At 40.8% G+C, this 21,682-nt stretch overlaps 1 protein-coding gene across 3 annotated transcripts in view; it reads right to left on the bottom strand.

The window, feature by feature from the left end:
• Nucleotides 1-21,682, bottom strand: part of MATN4 (matrilin 4) — a 135,515-nt gene that overhangs the window by 48,016 nt on the left and 65,817 nt on the right. For 2 of the 3 annotated variants that reach the window (XM_089690644.1, XM_089690645.1), the window contains exons 5-8: nucleotides 15,855-15,977; nucleotides 10,608-10,730; nucleotides 8,346-8,468; nucleotides 8,083-8,205 (exon numbers count right to left, since the gene is read on the bottom strand). In XM_089690644.1, coding sequence (XP_089546770.1) covers nucleotides 8,083-8,205; nucleotides 8,346-8,468; nucleotides 10,608-10,730; nucleotides 15,855-15,977 — 492 coding nt within the window. The remainder of the gene's footprint in view (nucleotides 1-8,082; nucleotides 8,206-8,345; nucleotides 8,469-10,607; nucleotides 10,731-15,854; nucleotides 15,978-21,682) is intronic. The other variant, XM_089690646.1, reaches the window with a different exon arrangement.

Raw genomic sequence — 21,682 nt, 5'->3', positions numbered from 1 at the left:
ATTAATCTGACTATACAGTAGATAAGAGAAGATTGCCACAATTAAGCTGTTTTTGTATAGGTTGTGTGTCAATCTTATGTGGGCTTTCCCCATCAGACCAGTGTTATAGAGTCACTATTGTTTCCCCCGCGATACGATGGTGCTTGAGGTGTCTTAAGCCAGGCATAGATCTAAACCCATGGTTGCAGAAAGAAAATTGCTTGATTCCCCCATCAACACAGTCAGTGTTGATGGGGGAATCCCTCCCACAGAGCTACTGTATTCTCTCCTGGGGGGGGGATCCATCCCTGACGAGAGAACACTGTGACTATTGCTATAGCTGCTAAATATAATCACATGAAAAATCCAACAAGCTGGTTGTAGCAAAGTTGTACAACAATTGAATTGGGTACAATCAACCTGCCCATAGAAGGTTCGAATCTTGGCTGTCCCTGCTGAACTGGTTGAGATTCGAACCGTCTATAGCCAGCTTAACCCTGCATTTAATCCATAGGCAGGAAAACTGCATGCTTGGTTTGGAGGTACCCACACGTTTACCATCCTTTGACCTTCCTAAAATTAGATACTTGGAGGCAGTTGATGCATTACTTTATATTTAAAGCCACAAACTGGGATGTTTTCGATCCTATTTTAGCCCTGTTCACACTGTTCTCAAATTACATGGCAACCGCAGCACGATGTGCTGCATGCAATTGTGTGCCATTATCCTTCAATCCCATCCCAAACGCACATGAAACTTGTAGCCCGAAAAAGGAGCAGGAGCTTCTTTTTGGGTGTCAAACACGAACTTTCATTTGAATGGGCTGCCCTATGCGACACGCAGAATCATATTAAACTTGCAATGTCAACATCACGTAGTGGGAATGCTTTTCCTGCTGTGCGATGATGTGAATGGGGCCCAGTGTCCCATTGGGGAGGTTTCGCTCTATGTCAGAAGTGAGGGAAATATGCTTTTAGACAATTGTCACTGAAAGTCTGTGTCCCCATTGGAAGACTCCCCCTTTGTTCCTTTTCTGGTGACAACTCAAAATTACAAGTATTCCCTTCCATGGAGAAGAGTGAAGCATTAACAGTAGGTGTACATGCACCATTATTCCTGTTAGGTCCAATGTGAATTACACACTGGCATGAGAAATATATTACCAACCACATCACTACCTGCCTGGCGTTTGCATGTCCTCCCTGTGCCTGCGTGGGTTTCCTCCAGATGCTCTGGTTTCCTTCCACACTCCAAAAACATGCTGCTAGGTTAATTGGCTCCTGTCTACATTGGCCCTAGTATGTGTACAGTGGGTATAGAAAAAAATTGCCCCCTTTAAAATAATCACATTTTGTTGCTTTGCAACCTGGAATTTATATCCAGCTATATTTAACCCCTTGGCACTGGCGCCTCCCAGCCCTTTAAGGGTTTCAGAAGCTGGGAGGCGGGGCAGGGTTTTAAGGTCATGTGACCGCCGTGATTTGCCATCACAGTGGTCACATGATTGGGAAAGGTCCCAATCGAAAGAGATCGGGACCTTTCCGTGAGCACTAGACATGTGTGCTGGGAGTGCCCAAGCACACACAAGACCGCCCCTCCCTCCCATACACAGCCGAGCACACAAGAGCCCGCCCCCCTCTCTCGAACACAACCGAGCCCGTCCCACTGCCCGTGCACAGCCCTTTGTAGATGGCACTTGTCCCTTCTGCCTGAGGGCAATTCCGCCCCCCTGAAAAATGCTGCCCAAGGCAGGTGCCTTGTTTGCCTCGTGGCAGATACGGTCCTGCTTCCAACATGACAATGACTCAAAGCACACAGCAAAAATGACCACACAGTGGTTGAAGGAGAAAAAGATGGTTGTCATGGCATGGCTTAGTCAGGGCCCAGACTTGACCACTTAACCCGTTATAGACCAGAGCAATTTTTACATTTCTGACATGGACCTGTTTATGCGGCGATAACTTTGTCATTACTTAAGATAGCAACATAATACATATATTGTTTTTTTTAAGGACAAACAAGGCTTTCTTTTCGCGAATATTGTCTTTCAACAATAATTTTTTTCCAATCTTTAGACAATTAAACACATTAAAACTAAGCAAAATGTACTTTTTCTTTTTTTAGCAGAGTTAGTTTAAAAATAGTGTTACTGCACATAAAAGTGTGCATTTTTACTGCAATTTGTCCTGTTTAAAATTACACTAAAATTATGGTTCTCGTACAAAGCATTGCAAAGTTATTCACAAATGAAGTAAAGTAGGTTTTTTCTCAATGTTGCACTTTTTTTCCTAATGTGAAGCGTGTAAATATATGTTAAAGGTGTAAAAATATTAATGAACAAAGCAAACAAAAACAAAAAAAGTTTAAATATTATTAATTAATAAAATAGAAAAATAATCAGCAGGGTTAATAAGGAACATTTAATTTAAAAAAACACCTTTTTTTAAAACTTTTCCTACCCACCTCCGTTCCTGCCTGCCTCTGATCCTGCCCACCTCCATTCCTGGCCACCTCTGATCCTGCCCACCTCTGATGCTGCCCACCTCCATTCCTGGCCACCTCTGATGCTCCCAAGCTCACCCTGCTTGCCTGCATTTAGCTTGCCTGCTGAAGCAGTGTCGAGCACATCCAGATCGCCCTACCACATGGATGCTGTGCCCAGGTCAGTAAGCTCCTCCTCCCATCCTCAGACTGGACTCAAACTCTTCACAGGACTTGTAGCAGAGCTGCTTTTCTTCCACACTGCACACAGCTGAGATCAGATGCTTTTTTCAAAAAACCTCGGTCTACAAAGTGTATAGCTGGCTGTTGCAGTTATCAGATCGGAAAAGCAGCTCAGCTGTAAAATAATCTGATCTCAACTGTGTTCAGTGTTAGGAGGAGCAGCTCTGTTGAGTGCCTTGTCAACAGTGACCCAGTCCTCTGCCCTGTGGACCCCATTCTATGCCCTGCCAGCAGTGACCCCATCCTCTGCCCTGCTGTCCCCATCCTATACCCTGAAAACCCCTTCCTATACCCTGCCAACCCCTGTCCTCTGTCCTGTGGATCCAGTCCTGTGCCCTGCTGACCCCATCCTCTGCACTAATGACCCCTGTCCTCTGCCCTGCAGACCCTGTCCTATGCCCTGTTGAACCCATCCTGTACCCTGCTGATCCCAGTACTATGCCGTGTTGACCTCGTCCTATTCCCTGCTGAGCCCAGCTTATGCCTTGCTAACCCCTGTCCTATTCCCTACTGACCCCTGTCCTATGCCTGCTGACCTCATCAAATGCCCTGTTGCCCCATCCTGTGCCTTGCTGACCCCATCCTATGCCCTGCTGACCTGTCCTATGCCCTAATGACCCCTGTCCTATGCCCCGCTGACCTTGTCCTATGCTCTGCTGACTCCAGTCTTATGCCCTGCTGACTCCAGTCCTATGCCCTACTGGCCCACTCCTATGCCTGCTGACCTTGTCCTATGCCCTTTTAATCTGTGCCCTATGTCCTGCTTACCCCTGTCCTATGCCCCGCTGACCCCACTCTATGCCTTGCTGACCCCAATCCTATGTACTGCTGACCACACCCCTCTGCCCTGCTGACTCCATCCTCTGCCCTGTTCACTCCATCCTCTGCACTGCTTACACCTGTCCCATACCCATACTAATCTCTGTCCTATGCCCTGCTGACCCATGTGCATTGCTTTGTGCACCCCATCCTCTGCCCTGCTAACCCTTGTCTCTTGTACTGATAACTGCTGTACACTGCCCTTCTGATCCCCTGTCCTCTGCCCTACTAACCCCTGTTGTCCACCCTGGTTTACATTGTTCTCCACCCTATTGACTCCTGTCCTCTGCTTTGCTGACCTCCAATCCTCTGCCCTGCTGGCCTCTGTACACTACCATACAAACTGCTGACTCTATTCCCTGCCCTGCTGACCAACCAATCCTCTGCCCCCTGACCTTTTTACTGCACCCTCACATCATGCAGGCTAGATCCATTCCTGGAGTTGAGTCGGATGCCCCAAGCTGCTTGCTCTCATTTTGGACTGATGGTGTAGGATTTTGGGCTGATCTGAGGTCTGATTGTGCAGGACTTGGGAATGATATGAGATGAGAAGGTGTAAGAATTAGGGTGATCTGAAGTATGAATGTGCATGAACTGGGCTTATTTGAAGATGCAGAAATCTGGTCTCATCTGAGGTTTGGTGCAGGAATTGAGGCTGATCTGAGGTATGAAAGTGCATGATTTGGAGTAATCTGAGGTGTGAAGGTGCAGGAATTGGGATCATCTGAGGAGTGAAGGTGCAGGAATTGGGATTATTTGAGGAGTGAAGGTGCAGGAATTAGGATTATTTGAGATCTGAAAGTGCAGAATTTGGGTCTGATCTAAGGTGTGATTGTGCAGGATTTTGGCTGATCTGAGGTGTGATGGTACAGGATTTTGGTCTGATCTGAGATGAGAAGGTGTAACAATGAAGGTGATCTGAGGTGTGACTGTGCAGGAACTGGGCTTGTTTGAGATCTGAAGGTGCAAGAATAGTGCTGATCTGAGGTTTGATGATGCAGGAATTGGGATGATCTAAGGTCTATAGTGGAGGAATTGGGATGATCTGAGGCATGAAGCTTGAGAAATGGGCTGATCTGAGGTGTGAAGGTGCAAAGCTCAGTATTCATTTCTTAGTATTATTCTAGTTGTTTCCAGAATTTTCTTTATAAACATTTCTTTCAGTAATTGAGAGTGTGAAGTTGACTTATTTCTTTATGTATCTGGCACTCTCAATTTCTTTGAAAACAATTTTCGGCACACTGCACTTAAAAGGTTGCCTAACCCTGCTGTATATAAGGGGTCTCCAAACTTTCTAAGCAAAGGGCCAGTATACTGTACTTCAGACTTTAGGAGGGCCAGTCTGTGGCCAGTGGGAGCAGAAAATGCCCCAGCATCAATGCCCAATCATTGGTTTTAATGGTTGGAATAGTGCCCCATTGTTGATATAAATGAGAAGGATAGTATCCCATTGATGTCAGTAGGGGGACTGGTGCTCCAACATTGTATGTATGAATGTGTGTTAGGGACCTTAGATTGTAAGCTCCTTGAAGGCAGGGACTGATGTAAATGTATAATATACGTAAAGTGCTGTGTAAATTGTCTGCTCTATATATGGTAGGTACCTGAAATAAATAAAATAATAAATAATATTGCCTTGCCTTTTCTTTTTGATCTAAGAAAAGGCAACCCACAGGGTCACACAGAGGATAGAGCAAAATTACCACTAGGATGTCATCGCTAGGTGAAAGAGTAATTGGCAAGATTGGAAATTTTTTTATAATATACTACTCTACTCGCAGACGTAACAACAGTTCTAAGAATGTCCTGCCTTGTCACATTTGTATGTGTATCAGACCAGTGAATGGTTTAAAGTCATTAGCCAATTATGTAGATTCCTCCCCCCATCCTTAAAGGACCAAGGTAAAGGTACATACTGGAGAGAATGTATAATTAAGCCTTGATATACAACCAAGGAATGCAGCCTACCTACTCAATACTCCTGTTTTTCAAACCAAGCCTTGCTATAGTGCACCAGTCCACCCCAATTGATTTGATAGTTATCTGTCATTTTGAAAACCCCATGTTTTGAGGCAGGGGAAGAATTCCAAGACTGATGTGAAGAATGCTAGCACTAGGAAATTTTTCCCAACCACTTGATTCTAACCAGATTGGAAATTTAAGTGTGATGGGTGAGGCCAGAAGTAGAAAGAGAATCTACTTTGCCCAGCAAATACAGTCTTAGTGACCCTTTGAGATACTCTTTCCTGGTTTGCACTGTAGTGCAAAAAGGGGGACTATGATTGGAGGTGTGTTGGTGCCAACTCGCTGGAGCCCCCTCCCTGCTTCTTCTTGAATAGAAAAGTGACCCACTGCTGCAAAATAGAAACCTTCACCGTGATGAGATGAGAAGGTATAGGAATTAGGGTGAACTGAGGTGTGAAGGCGAAGGAATTGGTGTGATCTGAGGTGTAAAGGCGAAGGAATTGGTGTGATCTGAGGTGTGAAGGTGCAGGAATTGGTGTGATCTGCAGTGTGAAGGTGCAGAAATTTGGGTGATTCTAGGTTTGAAGGTGCAGGAATTGGGGTGATCTGAGGTGTGAAGGTGCAGAAATTGGTGTAATCTGCAGTGTGAAGGTGCAGGAATTGGGGTGATCCAAGGTCTGAAGGTACAGGAATTTGGGTGATCTGAGGTGTGAAGGTGCAGGAATTGGGGTGATCCAAGGTCTGACAGTGCAGGAATTGGGGTGATCTGAGATGTGAAGGTGCAGAAATTGATGTGATCTGCGGTGTAAAGGTGCAGGAATTGGGGTGATCTGAGGAGCAAAGGTGCAGGAATTGGGGTGATCTGAGGTGTGAAGGTGTAGGAATTGGGGTGTCTTGAGGTGTGAATTGGTCTTCACACAGGACTTCAGCATATACAATCTTGGTGGCCCTTTGAGATGCTCTTTCCTGGTTTGCACTTTATTGCAAAAAAGGGGGCTATGATTGGTGTTGTGTTGGTGCCAACTCACTGGAGCCCCTTCCCTGCTTCTTCTTGGGTAGGAATGTGACCCATTGCTGGTAAATAGAAACCTTCACCATATTGTGCCAAAACGTCTGGCTTTAGGCCTGCACATGAGCTTTTATATTCATGGCCACACAGGAAGAATATTTTTCGCCTTATACTGCAGCTTGCAAAGATGGCCATGACATTTAATATTGCAATGACATACTAGCAGAACTCTTCGGCACATATTGCCATACATAAGAGCAGAGCATCTATAGCAGTCAGTGAGGCATGGAACCCCAGAACAGAATTATAAGCCACCTTCCCATTGCTTCTCCTCTCTCCTCTCCTTCGGAGCACCACAGTATTGGGATCAATCCATCTCACTGTATACTGAAACCACCTCTGTAAAACCGAGATTATCAAGATGCGTTTCTGTAGTACATTCAGCCAGGCATGCTCCCAGATGTTTCTCTCACTCCCAGGTGTCCAAGTACTCATGTCAGAGAACACGTAGCCTGGCCTAAAAGGCCTTTTGCATCCCACTTACAGTCCACATCAGACCGTAATAAGAGTAAGGGTGACTACAGCTGGTTCCTCACCTGGGTTTCAGCCTTGTTGAGGGCCCTTGGCAGTAACCTTTGGCACAAATCCAACACCTGCGCTCAGAGACCCAGATCAGAAGAAGGCCAATCGAACAATATGACAAGATGATGAAAGTATAATGTTCATCCAACTCTGATCAAAGGTTCTGCGCCTCAAACATGAAGCTGGGGAAGCCCGATAACAACTGTGGTAAAGAACAAAAAACAAAGCACGCCAACCTTGCACATTACCTCAGTAGACACTTAATAAATTTATTTATAAGAAATATACTCACAAGAGTAGTAATATAAAAGGCATGTAACAATGAACAGCGACACACTGGGTTAGGAGACACGTGCAAATCCCATCAGGAAGGGAGATACTCTCTTGGTCAAACTGATGCGTTTCGAAGGGGGGTCCCTTCTTCCTCAGAGCTAGCTTGACCAAGAGAGTATCTCCTTTCCTGATGGGATTTGCACGTGTCTCCTAACCCAGTGTTTCGCTGTTCGTTGTTACATGCCTTTTTAAATTGCTACTCTTGTGAGTATATTTCTAATCAATAAATGTATTAAGTGCCTACTGAAGTAATGCACAAGATTGGTGCGCTTTGTTTTTTGTTCTTTACTACAGTAACCCTTGGCCACATGGCTGTGGGGTGTTTGGTGTCCATACTGTATATCACAAGGCTCTTCCTATCTTGGGATTTATATGGGCACTATTTCCACCCATCACATCCTTACAGGAAGGCGTTGCCTAAAAGGGGACCTAACACACACTTACATTATTCCCTATTGCCACACTATTTGGGGACAGAGCCAACTAGTGACAGATTAGCAAACTGCACCTGCTTACAAGTAGCTATAACAAAACTCAGATGATAGTGTAGTAAAAATTGATTTTTTTTTTTTTACATTAGCTTAGTTGAAGTGTTTTCTAGATAGTAACTGACTGGTTTCATTTGCTCACTGGCATTGCTTTTTGGGAGAAGTGGAATATTGACACTTACTTGAACAAGTCTTCTTATCATTGTTCAACTGGAAGCCTGTACGACAGCCACAGGTATAGGAGCCAACAGAGCTGATACAGAGCTGCTGACAGCCATGGTTTCCTTGAGCGCACAGGTCTGTCACTGCAAGACAAATACAAAGATAGGTATAGTAAGGCAGGGAATCAATAGAAGTAGCTCAGTCGCAGTGCTTTGTAGATAGTAACTGGTGTCACTTGTCCCCTGGCATTGCTTTTTGGGAGAAATGGCATATTGACACTTACTTGAACAAGTCTTCTTATCATTGTTCAGCTGGAAGCCTGTACGACAGCCACAGGTATAGGAGCCAACAGAGCTAATACAGATCTGCTCACAGCCATGGTTTCCTTGAGCACACAGGTCTGTCACTGCAAAACAAATACAAAAATAAGTATAGTGGGGCAGGCAATCAATAGGAGTAACAGTAGTCTGTAATGTTTATAAACATTTGTTTCGTTCCAAATTGAAAATCAGACAAAATTTTCACTATTTGGAGATTTGGATGTATCTGAATTTCCGAACTACAATTGTAAAGAATTTAGATGAATCCGAAATAACAAAACAAAATTTCGTCCAAAATTCAAATCGAACTTGAATCGAATTCAAAAACAAAATTGAATTTGAAAACAAATTTGAAACATAAAGATATTCCTGACTATTGCAGATTTCCTTCAAAGACTGTGTGTATTAGAATATAGCCATCTTCTGAAATTCGAATTTGGAAAAGAATAGAATAGAATAAAACAGAATAGAATAGAGAAAAAAATAAAACAGAAAGCAAAGGAATAGAATAATAATAATAATTAATATGATAAATTATTGATAAATAATAATAATAATTTGAATAATATAGAAAGAATATAGCTGTCTTCTGAAATTCAAATTTCAAAAAGAAAAGAATAAAACAGATTAGAATAGAAAAAATAGAGTAAAACAGAATGGAATAGCATCGAAAATAAAATAACAGAATACAATAAGAATAAAACAGAATAGAAAAAAATAAAACAGAAAACAAAGAAATAGAATAAAAAATGTATTATTATTATTATTATTATTATTATTATTATTAATAATAATAATAATAATAATAATAATAATAATAAGAAGAAGAAGAATGATAATAATTTGAATAATATAGAAAGAATATAGCCGTCTTCCAAAATTCAAATTTCAAAGAGAAAAGAATAAAACAAAGTAGAATCGAATAGAAAAGAATAGAGTAAAACAGAACGGAATTGAATAGAAAATAAAAGAATAACAATACAATAAAATAGAATAGAAAAAATGAATATAATAAAAATAGAATAGAAGAGAATAGAACAGAACAAAAAAGAATAGACTAGGATAAAAAAATAGAGTAAAAGAGAACAGAACAGAAAAGAATAGAATAAAACAGAATATAAAATAAAAGGAATAGAATATAAAATAATAGAATAAATAACAGTGGAAAATAATAGAATAGAAAGCAAAAGAATAGAATAGAATAGAAAAGAATAGAATAGAAAAATAGATTAGAATAGAATAAAATAGAAAGATTATAGCCATCTTCTGAATTTTGTAAAGAATAGAATAGAACAGAAAAGAATAGCGTAAAACAGAACAGAATAGAAAAGAAAAGAATAGAATAAAAAATAATAGAATAAAATAAAACAGGATAGAATAGAAAATAAAATAATAGAATAGAATAAAATAGAAAAACATAGACTAGAATAGAATATAATAGAATAGAGTAAAGAAGAAAGAACATACCTGTCTTCCAAAATTTGAATAAAATAGAACAATCAGAATGGGTGATTGATGGGTGGCACTGTTGGGTGGCCCTGCTGGGCGGCACTGGTAATCAGGGCACTGACAATCAGTGCCCTGATTATCAGTGCAGATCTGCTTTGTCACATTTGCTGGTTATCGGCAGTACTTTCCTCCTGCTGTGACAATGTGAGGAAAGTGCAGCTGATAACCGGCAACTGTATTTACTTTGTGATCTGCTGTGTCATTGGATACAGCTGATCATGTGGTAAAAGACCACTGTGACTGGTCATTCTTGGAGGACGTCCATGGACGCCCTCCCAGAACTGGACAACTGTGCTGTAGCCGTCTTTCGGCAATCGATTAAGTACCCTGGCAGCTTGGCCTGTTACAGGAAGTGGAAAAACACCTGACAGGATCAACAGGGAATAAAACAAGGGCACAAGGGAGACTCTGAAAAACATAATGCTGGTGGCAGAGTACATCCTCCCTACGATATATGTCATTTTTTTATTTTGTTCATGGTTATACTTTTAAATCACCTTTATTAATGATATTTCCATATTGTGAAATAACATCTATACATGAATGGAAATACACCAGGTGTCACATAAACAGCAATAAAAAAATTGACAGAGGTTGTAACTGTACCATTCAAAACTGAAACGGTGACATGAAAGGTCTTAGAATTGTGTTTGTAAAATACACAGAAACATCCTATAGACAAATGGAACAACAGACTAATAACACCATCCACTCACTTGAACATGTCTTCTTGTCATTATTCAGCTTGTATCCACGACGACAGGCACAGGTATATGAGCCCGGAGAGCTGACACAGAGCTGCTCACAGCCGTGGTTCCCCAAAGCACACAGGTCTACGGCTATAGAAAAATAGATCAATAAATCAGAGAGGCTTTGTCAGAAATGATAAAGTTCATTTTAAGGCACACAAATACAATATATTACCCAGCTTTTTGAAAAAATATAAAAGAGGAGGCTACGCCGAGTAAAGAGATACCCAACATGTCAAGCCTTACAAGTGTATGCACCCGTGAAACCGCAACAAACGTCGGTGCCCTGTATTTTCCATAGGCCGTGCTTCTGCTGCCAAAACTGCTTTTTGCTTTTATTGGATGCATTTTGAAAAAATTATTTTAGGCCTGAAGATTGAATAAACCCCCAAAACATATTTTCTGAAAGCAGACATCTGGCAATAAGAGGCGCACATTTTGTGAAAGGTAAAGATGCCAATTTTTTCCAAATGTCATGGTTTCATGCTAAAACTCCCCTTCTCATCTTGTCTTTTTGGCATGGAGGAATAGGCAGCAAGAGCTCTGCATTTATGGATAATAGCCGTTAAAACATCTGCCTCTCTTTACCTACCTAAAGTGGAACTTCTCTCTGCCAATCAACATGGACTATTTGTAATCCTTATACTGCTAGCATTAATAAATATATATATATATATATATATATATTGTATCATATTTACTTGATTTACACTTTTTTATTACATTTCTTCAGTTACTTCCTGGTTTCCTGCCTAGGCAAATGATGTCATACATCCCAGGAGTTTTTAGGAGGGGAGGAAGGGTTCTCAGCTCAGCCAAATGCCTGAGCTAAGTGCAGATGGATGGATTCCAGGAAGTAAATGCTACATGAATCATCTGCCCTTACTCAAGATGGCCAGGGCCAGAAATGCTAGGCGGTGTTTTTCAAAATGATTTCTCAGAAAAATAAAGCATGGAGGCATGGATGGGTGTGTGAGTTTGCTTTGAATATTCAAGTGGAACTGCATTGTATCTGAGTACCACAAACCAGAAACACTATTCAATTCATTTTTAATATTCAAAACAAACTCCCCGATCCATCCATGTCTCCATGCTTTATTTTGCTGAGAAAGCATTTTTAAAAAACACCTTCTCGCATTTCCGGCAGTGGCCATCTTGAGTAAGGGCAGATGATTCATGTAGCAGTTCAATTCATTTTTAAATTCATTTTTAATAAAAAAAAAAAACTCCCCCATCCATCCATGTCTCCATGCTTTATTTTGCTATGCAGAGCAATATAAAGCAGCATGTTGCTGCTGACAAAGGAGAGATCTGTGTTGTTTTCACACAGACCATTCCCCTGTCACTGTTCCTCGGTGGTAGGCAGGTGCCGGTGGGAAATCTCTGGCCGCGACCCGGTGATTGACAGCTTTAGCCACCAATGGTGGAGCAGGTAAGGCGGCGCATGCGCACACATACTTCCTACTGGGAAATGCAAAATCACATATGTATATAATACTCCTAGATTGTAAGCTCTAACGAGCAGGGCCCTCTGTTTCTTCTTGTACCAAATTGTATTGTAGCTGTAATGTCTACCTTCATTTTGTAAAGTGCTGCGCAAACTGTTGGCGCTATGTAAATCCTGTATAATAATAATAATATAATAAATTGTTTTTTCAAAGAAAGAGTAGGTTTTATAGTTGATGCATTTAGGGCCCATTCACACCAGAAACTGCATGTAACTGCGCATTTTTACCTTGTACCTATGCATGCAGTTGATGTGCGTTTTACATGCAGTTGATGCGCGATTTTCCTGCAGTTGGTGCGCACTTTTCTAACTGCATTTGACCTGAGGTTACTCCATTCTTCTTTCCTTGGGCTTCTATGTGCACTGTGATGAATTGCAGTGCATTTGTGCACGTGCTGTACTTTTCTGCACTGTGCTGAACTGCTCTGCAATGGTGTGAACTATGCCCATAGGATTGCAGTTGGAATACAGTTCAAAATGCAGCCAACTGAATTCAACTGCATTGGGTGTGAAAGAACCCATTAGCTGGAAATTCCAAACTAAAAAGGCTCATTACTGTTGCACAGTACAGAGGAGTGCTGGATGTTTCTTTTGGAAATTCAAAACTACCCTTGTAATGGGGCTGCTCCCCAGTTAAAAGCTCCTTTTTGTCTAGGGTAGCATTAAACAAATCAGTTTTACTGATCACACTCCCATGATATTCCTCCTCTCCGTGTGATTGGTCTCTTGAAGCTGCTTGTCTTCAACTCTCCATTGGTCGCAAGCACTCTGACGTCATCAAGTACAATGTAGGATCCACAGTCCTGCAATGTAAGTGAGGATGCCAAGGGCCCGTCTGCAACTTGCAGCTTCTAAACTTAAAAATGACTCTGTTCTTAGTTAAAAAAGTATACATAAAGTCCAATTGGAAGAAAAATATATTTAAAAAATATTCTTCCCAAATATATTGACATATTTGAAATACTACAATTTTGGCGGTATTCATTATATATATATATATATATATATATATATATATATATAGACTGTATGTTGAAATGCGTTTTTATTACAAAATATATGAAAATATTTTTAACAATACATTTTCAAATATACTGTATGTCTTTAAAAATACATTTAATCTACATTTTTGGAATGCATTTATAAATATATGTAAAAATATATGTTAAAATTACTTTTTTTATATGTTAAAAAAAATCTGAAGAATATATTTAAAAAAATATATATTTTAAAAAATATTTTTCATATAGTTTGTAATATATAAAAAACGCATTTCAACATGCAGTGTATATATATATATTGAAATATATTGAGTACGGCAAAAATTGTAGTATTTCAAGTATATGTCAATATATCAATATATGTGGGAAGAATTTTTTAAAATGTATTTCGAATATATTTTTCTTCCATGTGGATAAAGTCCAATCTGAAAAGAAAAGAGTTGATACTCACCTTTCCCACTTCCTATGCCTCCAAATTTTGTTCCCTTTAAGGCTGGCCATGCTTTATACAATTTTCTTGTACCAGTTAGATTTACCAACACCAGGGGCGGGGACTGACCATTTGGAAACTCGGGCCCAGGGTCAGTAGGGGGCCCCATGAGATGCCCCTGGTATCTTTTTCATAGGCTTTTTTGAGTTTGGGCAAGGACACAAGGGCCCCATGATCCCCTATTGCCCGGGGGGCCCCATGAGTTGTCAGTCCGCCCCTGACCAACACCATATAATATGAGCTCAAACCTAAACAATTTCAGTTTGTAGGCAAGCAGGCAGGCCTTTGCACTACACAGTCAAAGGTAAATCTAAAAGGAAATCAAATACCACACACTGTGGTTCCATCCACTGGCCCCTAAGTCATTACTGTGTCCTCTAGTGATATGGGGCCAGCAGATGGAAGAACATCTGAGAAATCCAGACCTGTGGAATGCTGAAGATCCTTCAGCTACTGCAACAGTACAAAGATTGGAGATGTGGGTGGTGGGATAAGTGGGTATTCAGGCTCCATGCACACTAGTGCGGTTTAGCATTTTCTAGCAGCATTTTAGTAGCATTTAGGAACATTAGCATTTTATTAGTATTTTAAAGTACATGTAGGAAAAAAAAACTATCAAAAAGCTGTTTGGAGCGTTTTAATAGCATTTAGGAGCATTAAGCATTTTTTTTTCTGCCAGAAAAATGCTCCAAAAACTCAACAAAAACATTTTTTGCTGCTCTTAAACGCTGAAGCTTGAAAAACGCTGCTAGACTAAAATAGTGTGCATGGACACGTAGGATAACATGAATTAGCTTCTAGGAGCAGAAAAAACATTTCTGATAACAGATTTTAGGAGCCTATAAAAATGCTAGTGTGTGTGGAGCCTTACTCTCCATTCTCCCTTCTTCCACCAGAACAGGAATGGGGAAGAACGGAAAATCTTCCCGTGGTTCCTGTGATCCAACTGTCCAAAAGGGAATTCCCCCATGTTGGAAAGATATCTGCTCTCTTTCTGTTAAAGTGGTTTTAAACCCTTACATATACCCAGTGAAGTAACTGGTCCTAGGTGATAGACAGTTGAAACAAATCTGCCTACGGAAGTTGTACCTGTTTATCTATAGCATTCTTCCTCTACATCCATTCAAAGTGCAGAATGTAAACAGGATCTCTCAGCTCTGAAAAGCAAGGGGCGGGGAGCTGAAGTTACATCAGTGAGGAGAGCTCTGAGAGCTGACTGGAAGAAAGACCCCCCCCCCCCCTTCACACAGCACACAGGAATAGAGCTGAGGCTGTCAGTCACATGCTGTGACCATTTTTCTCTTGGTGTCAGAAAAACTTGTCAGAAGTGATTCATGCTGATAGCAGTAGAAAGAAGCAGCAGACAGAAATAACACTTAGTGCTCTGGATTGAGACAAGCATACACTTTAGAGGGATATGTTCATGTTTCATGTCTGAGCTTTGCAACCACTTTAAGTCTACAGGAGAGGATGTGAAGGGGAATCTCCTTAATGAGAAACAGATGAAAAAAATACTGCCAGTGGTTTCAACCTTCTTCTACTCTAAAATGTTAATAAAAAAAAATAAGAGGGTAAAGGTAAAAAAGCCCCCTGAGGTCAGGTTTTTGTTGCTGTCAGGAGATACAAATCTATTAAAAAGAGTAAAACCCTTCTCTATCCAAACCTAAAACACACCATTTTTGTCTCACACTTTTGAAACTATCCTGCTACCTATCCTTGTATGAAATTAGCAATATTAAATATATTCTTTTAATATAATTATCATTATTAGAAAAACCAATCTCCTAGATTGTAAGCTCCAAGGAGCAGGGCCCTCCTATCCCTCTTGTATTGAACTGCATTGTTGCTGTATTGTCTCCCGTTATATTGTAAAGCGCTGAGCAACCTGTTGGCGCTATATAAATCCTGTATAATAATAATAATAAAAATAATAAAACCAGGGCAGGTTTTGCCATCCTTGGAATGTGGACTCTGGCACTTGCTCCTATGATTTTGTTACATGCTTGGCAGTGTTTCCTGTCTCAGCATCTGTCAAGGTTCTCATAAAACCCCCGCTGATCAGGAAACAACAGCTTTACTCCCTGATCTTACCATAACATAGTAAAATGTTAGGGGGTCAGCAGAAATACATGGTTTATTTGTCACTTCAATTTTTTCTTTTTTTTTTTTTTAAATAGTGCCAGATTACTACATTTCAACAACGTGGATTTACTTACGTGAACAAGTCTTTTTATCGTTATTCAGTTTGTACCCTTCTCTGCAGGCACAGGTATAGGATCCAGCAGAACTGACACACAGATGCTCACACCCATGATCTCCTTGAGCACACAGGTCTATCACTGCAAAGCAAAATATATAGTGAATATGGCAGCCCCATAATGTCATTTGCCATTGCATAATAACATTGATCTAATACCAACCAAAATCAATCACATAAATAAAACATAGGATAGACATATTTGGCCTGACCTCACTTACAAGGATTCGAATAAATAGATCCACCCTAGGAGGTAATAATAAGTACTTCTTGTCACGGATCCACGGTCGCCGCCACCAACAGGCGACAATCGCACGACCGCGACTAACAGTAATACGTCACGCCCACGGCGTCAGACACCAGACCTTCTCACCAAACTCGTGACCGAAGGACCGGCCGATCTAAAACCGCGATGTGACGCGCATAATAAGGCCCCACCCAGCTGCACCATGCACAGTGATTGTCCAGCTAATGGGCTACAATCGGTGCCTGCAGCCTGAATGTGCTTGTTACTGGGTCGGCTTAATTACGCAACTAACCCTCTGTCTGCCACCACCACTTTTGTCGGAGACTGGGAAACTCCCGTTATCAAATATAAACTATAATGATTGAAATATTGATCTATATAGCACAGCCCGCGGACCTGTTATACAGAGATATAACAAACAGTAGCGTCTCTTCAAAGGCAGGGATTCGTGAATTGCAAGTAAGCGCTTAGAAACAGTTTACCACTTTCAGAAAGAAAGATTTATTACTAAAAGGGTCAAAACAGGTGCAATACAATATTTACAAAGAGATGTCACAAAGATATATATATATATGTATATAAAGACACAGCAAAGAGATAATTAGGAAGAAGATTACAGGGTTAAGTTACTTGCCCATATGCCTGGGTTTGCAGATCCAAGTTATAGAGCAGGGTGAGTTCTTGATCTCCTTTTCTTACGATGTTGCTGGGAGATCTCCGTGTGTGTGTGTGTGTGTGTGTGTCAAGCTCTAACTCACTTGTCTCTTCTTAAAAGTCCCTCTCAAAGGGGAGGGGGGCTCTGACTACACGTTTTGGGAGTGGTCATTGGGGAACTCTAAACTAACTACCAGCTTCATATCCCATGATATGAACCATACAGTTGACCTGAGGAATGTGCAATTACTCTGGTCAGTTTGATAATGAGTGGGCTTACATAGTTTTGGGTGACAAAAGTTACACTTCAGCAGACGGCCTGGCTCCAATCTCAGATGTCTTAGCCTGGTTGTCCCACACCATCTGTCAGGAAATAATGTTTGCCTCACAGGAATGCAGGGGGGATGTGAGGAATGATTTGAGGAATACCTCAAATACAGAAAGGTTGAAGGAGAACTCCGCTTCAACTCGGATGAGCTAGTTTGTTACATTTCTAACTGTGACCTAGGCGATTCAACACTCTTTCAGCTAGAAGAGGGAAATATGGCCCTAATTATAGGTAGAACTAACAAATTTGTTTGGTTTCAATTCAGATCGATTAAATTACTCATTTTGTTTAGTTGCATTAATAACAAAACTAAATTAGTTTTGTTTTGTTTCGTTTATTAGTTTTCAACCGGATTCAAATCTTTGCAATGGATTTGAAGTATTCAAATCGAATTTGAATCAAATTCAAATTGAAAATCGATCTGAATTAATTGTGAAGAATAGCTGGTTCTATTCTATTCGAAATTCAATTTTCGGAAGACAGTCACATTATTTCACAGGGGTCAGTACTTATTGGTGGGTAGAATGGGGATAGATGGGGGAGGGTTATGCCGGATGATAGGAAGGTTCCCATGTTACAAGCAACCATTAGAATTGGTACCATCTGTAGGAAAATAAAAAATATGAAAAATACTTGTGCACAAGGTGCCAATGGCTTAAAGTGTTTGCTCATCAATGCCAGAAGTCTGCCAAGCAAAATAGGTGAGTTGGCAGCTTTGGTGCATAAGTAGAACTAGGATTTAATAGGTATTGCTGAATCTTGGCATCATTCTTCACATGACTGGACCATTAATATTCCTGGCTACGTTCTCTTTTGGGGAGACAGGGTAAAAAGGAAAGATGGTGGTGTCTGTCTCAATGTGAGGAGTGATCTCAGAGCGAGTGTGAAGGAGGACCTAGTTGATGGACCTGTAATCTCAAACCATGCAGAGCTTATTATGAATGTCCATATAAAAGAACATCTGGGTAGCAGTGACCATAACATGAATTAATTTATTGTTAGCTGTAAACATGAAGCACATACGGGAAAAATATAAAAGCTTAACTTTAAGAGAGATCATTTTTCCAAGGCTGAGAGCTGCTCTCCAAGACTTAGACTGGGATGGAATATTGGCATCCATGAACAGAACACAGAAATGGGAGTTCTTCAAAAAGACAGTATGTGAACACACTGCAAAATATATTCCCATTGGCAACAAATTTAAAAGACTAAAAATCAAACCTATGTGGTTTATGGCCAAAGTTAAAAAAAATCCATAGATAATAAGAAAAGAGCTTTTCTTAAATATAAAAATGAAGGAATCCTATCATCGTTTAAACATTCGAAAGAATATAACAGAATATGCAAAAAAGGAAATAAAGGCCGAAAAAATTTAAATGAACAACAGATTGCAAAAGATAGCAGGACAAACCCCAAAACATTCTTCAAATATATTAATAGTAAAAAGGTCCGGTCTGAGCATGTAGGCCCTTTACAGAATAATCTAGAGTGGATGACTGGGGACAAAGAGAAGGCAAATTTATTAAATACCTTCTTCAGCTCTGTGTACAAAGTAGCATGGGGGAGCTCTTGTCCATAATGGGCATGGCATTGACACATCCCCAGATGATCCACATTGGCTCACAACTGATATGATGCAGAAATATTTGGACAGTATAAAGGTGAATAAAGCACCTGGACCGGATGGCATACACCCACGGGTCCTTAAAGAATTGAGCTCTGTCATTTCAAAGCCATCATTTATAATTTTTAGGGACTCTTTAATGACTGCCATAGTACCACTGGATAGGTGTAAGGCCAATGTGGTGCCAATATTTAAAAAGGGGTCAAAACCTTACCAAGTAATTATAGACCTGTTAGATTAAGTTCTATAGTTGAGAAGATACTGGAGAGTTTAATAAAAGACCACATAGATGAGTTCTTGCTGCACAATAATATTTTAAGCAACAGACAGCATGGATTCATGAAAGACAGAAGTTGTCAAACAAATCTGATTTCTTTTTATGAGGAGGTGAGCAAAACCTTGGACAGAGGGGTGGCGGTGGACATGGTATACTTGGACAGAGGGGTGGCGGTGGACGTGGTATACTTGGACAGAGGGGTGGTGGTGGACGTGGTATACTTGGATTTTGCAAAAGTGTTTGACACAGTTCCCCACACACGGCTAATGTGTAAGGTAAAGTCTACAGGCTTGGAAAAATCCGTATGTAAATGGATAGAAAACTGTCTAAAAGATCGTATTCATCATATGGTCGTATGGTTAATGGTAAATGATTCATACTCTGAATGGTCTAGGGTTGTCAGTGGTGTACCCCAAGGTTCAGTGTTGGGACCCTTACTTTTTACTATATTTATAAACGATATAGGGTCAGGGATTATAAATCCCATTTCAGTCTTTGCAGATGACACCGAGCTGTGTAGTTGGTTAACGTCCTTACAGGATGTCTCCAACTTACAAGCCGACCTCAATGCACTGTTTAATTGGGCAACAATGTGGCAAATGAGGTTTAATGTTGATAAATGTAAGGTTATGCACTTGGGGGCTAAGAATATGCATGCATCATACATACTAGGGGGGTACAACTGGGGGAATCAATGGTGGAGAAGGATCTGGGAGTTCTGGTGGATCACAAGCTTAATAATGGCATGCAATGCCAAGCTGCGGTTTCTAAAGCGAGCAAAATCCTCTCTTGTATTAAAAGAGGTATAGACTCCAGAGAGAGAGATATCATATTACCCCGATACAAATCATTAGTAACACCTCATCTGGAATATGCAGCTCAGTTTTGGGCACCAATTCACAAAAAGAACATTGGGGAACTGAAGAAAGTACTAAGAAGGGCAACCAAACTGATACGAGGCATGGAGGAGCTCAGCTATGAGGAAAGATTAGAGGAACTGAATTTATTCTCTCTTGAGAAGAGGCGATTAAGGAGGAATATGATCAACATGTATAAATACATCAGTGGTTCATATAGTGAACTTGGTGTAGAGCTATTCACCCTGAGGTCATCACAGAGGACAAGGGGGCACTCTTTACCTCTGGAGGAAAAGTGATTTAACCTCCAAATACCGAAAGGTTTCTTCACAGTAAGAGCTGTGAAAATGTGGAATAGACTCCCTCAAGAGTTGGTTCTGGCCAGCTCAGTGGATTGCTTTAAAAAAGTCCTGGATTCTTTCTTAGATACACAGAATATAACTGGTTACTGACATTTATAGGTAAAGTTGATCCAGGGAATATCCAATTGCCTCTCGGGGGATCAGGAAGGATTTTTTTCCCCTGCAGGAGCAAATTGGATCATGCTTTGCTGGGTTTTTTGCCTTCCTCTGGATCAACTGTAGGTGTACAATTATAACTTTTTTTTTTAATGGTTGAACTGGATAGACTTTTGTCTTTTTTCAGCCAGACTAACTATGTAACTATGTAACCAGTGTCAGGGGTTATTACTGTGTTCACCAGTGTCAGTGTTTGTTACTGTGTTCACTGACACCAGTGTCAGTGTTGAGGGTTATTATTTGAGGGGTTAGGATTTGGGTCCAGGTGAAGGGAACATTTCAGCTGGCTCCATACTTATACTTGCATGTTACTGCACGTATTTTAATTGGCACATTAGTGACATATATTTGAGGAGATTTACTCTGCTCTCAGAATCTGTTGCAGCTGTGCATGGTAGCCAATCAGCTTCTAACTTCAGCTTGTTCAATTAAAGTGGTTGTAAAGGCTCAAGATTTTTTACCTTTAAAAACCTTCAGGGTATAGCTACCCTCCCCCCTTATAAATAACTAAGCCCTATCGCATTCCAGCAATGTGCATAAGAGCAGCAGCGGTCTATCTCTCCTTATTGGCTGACGCAGCAGTGGAAGCCATTGGCTCCTGCTGCTCTCGATCAAAGCCAGTGAAGAGAAAGTGGGGGACGGGGCCAAGCCGTGCTCCATGTGTGAATGGACACACAAGTGCACAGCTCAGGAGTGAGCCTGCTCTAATGCCCCCATAGCAAATGTCCTGCTATTGGGAGCATTCGGCAGGGGGGAGGAGCCAGGAGTGCCAGGCAGAAGCAGGTAAGCATAACATGTTTGTTATTAAAAAATATATATATTTCCTTTAGAATCACTTTAAGCTTTCACAATAAAACCTAGAAGGTGATGGGTTTCTATGCAGAGCTGCACAAGATTTAGCACTCTCTAGGTTTAGTAAATAACCCTTATCGTATTTGCATTTTGGGAGATAACCTAATAATTTTCAAATGGTCTTCAACATGTGTCAGTGCAGTAATCAACCCACCTTACCTCTCAAAGCATCACAATACATAGATGTCAATACATATGTATTGTGAAAAAATGGGTCAGGTAAATGGTAGCTAATGGAAAGAAGACCCCATCATTTAGGACTGTATTTGGACTAGATGCACAGCTAGGCTATGAGGAATAGAGATATGATTTGCATGGCTTCACCATAGCATTTAGATTAGAGGTCAGGACTCCTGACCTGTATTCGTCTCCGATTGCTTCAGTATTTTGTGATCCGTTGAGTACAGAAGTCATGGGAAAGCATGGCATA

This window comes from Staurois parvus, unplaced genomic scaffold, assembly GCF_062004578.1.
Source record: "Staurois parvus isolate SC_StPar_1 unplaced genomic scaffold, SC_StPar_1.0 ptg000538l, whole genome shotgun sequence".
Taxonomy (NCBI): domain Eukaryota; kingdom Metazoa; phylum Chordata; class Amphibia; order Anura; family Ranidae; genus Staurois; species Staurois parvus.
Note: the sequence above shows the minus strand (reverse complement) of the source record. Positions and strands in the feature narration are given on the sequence as shown.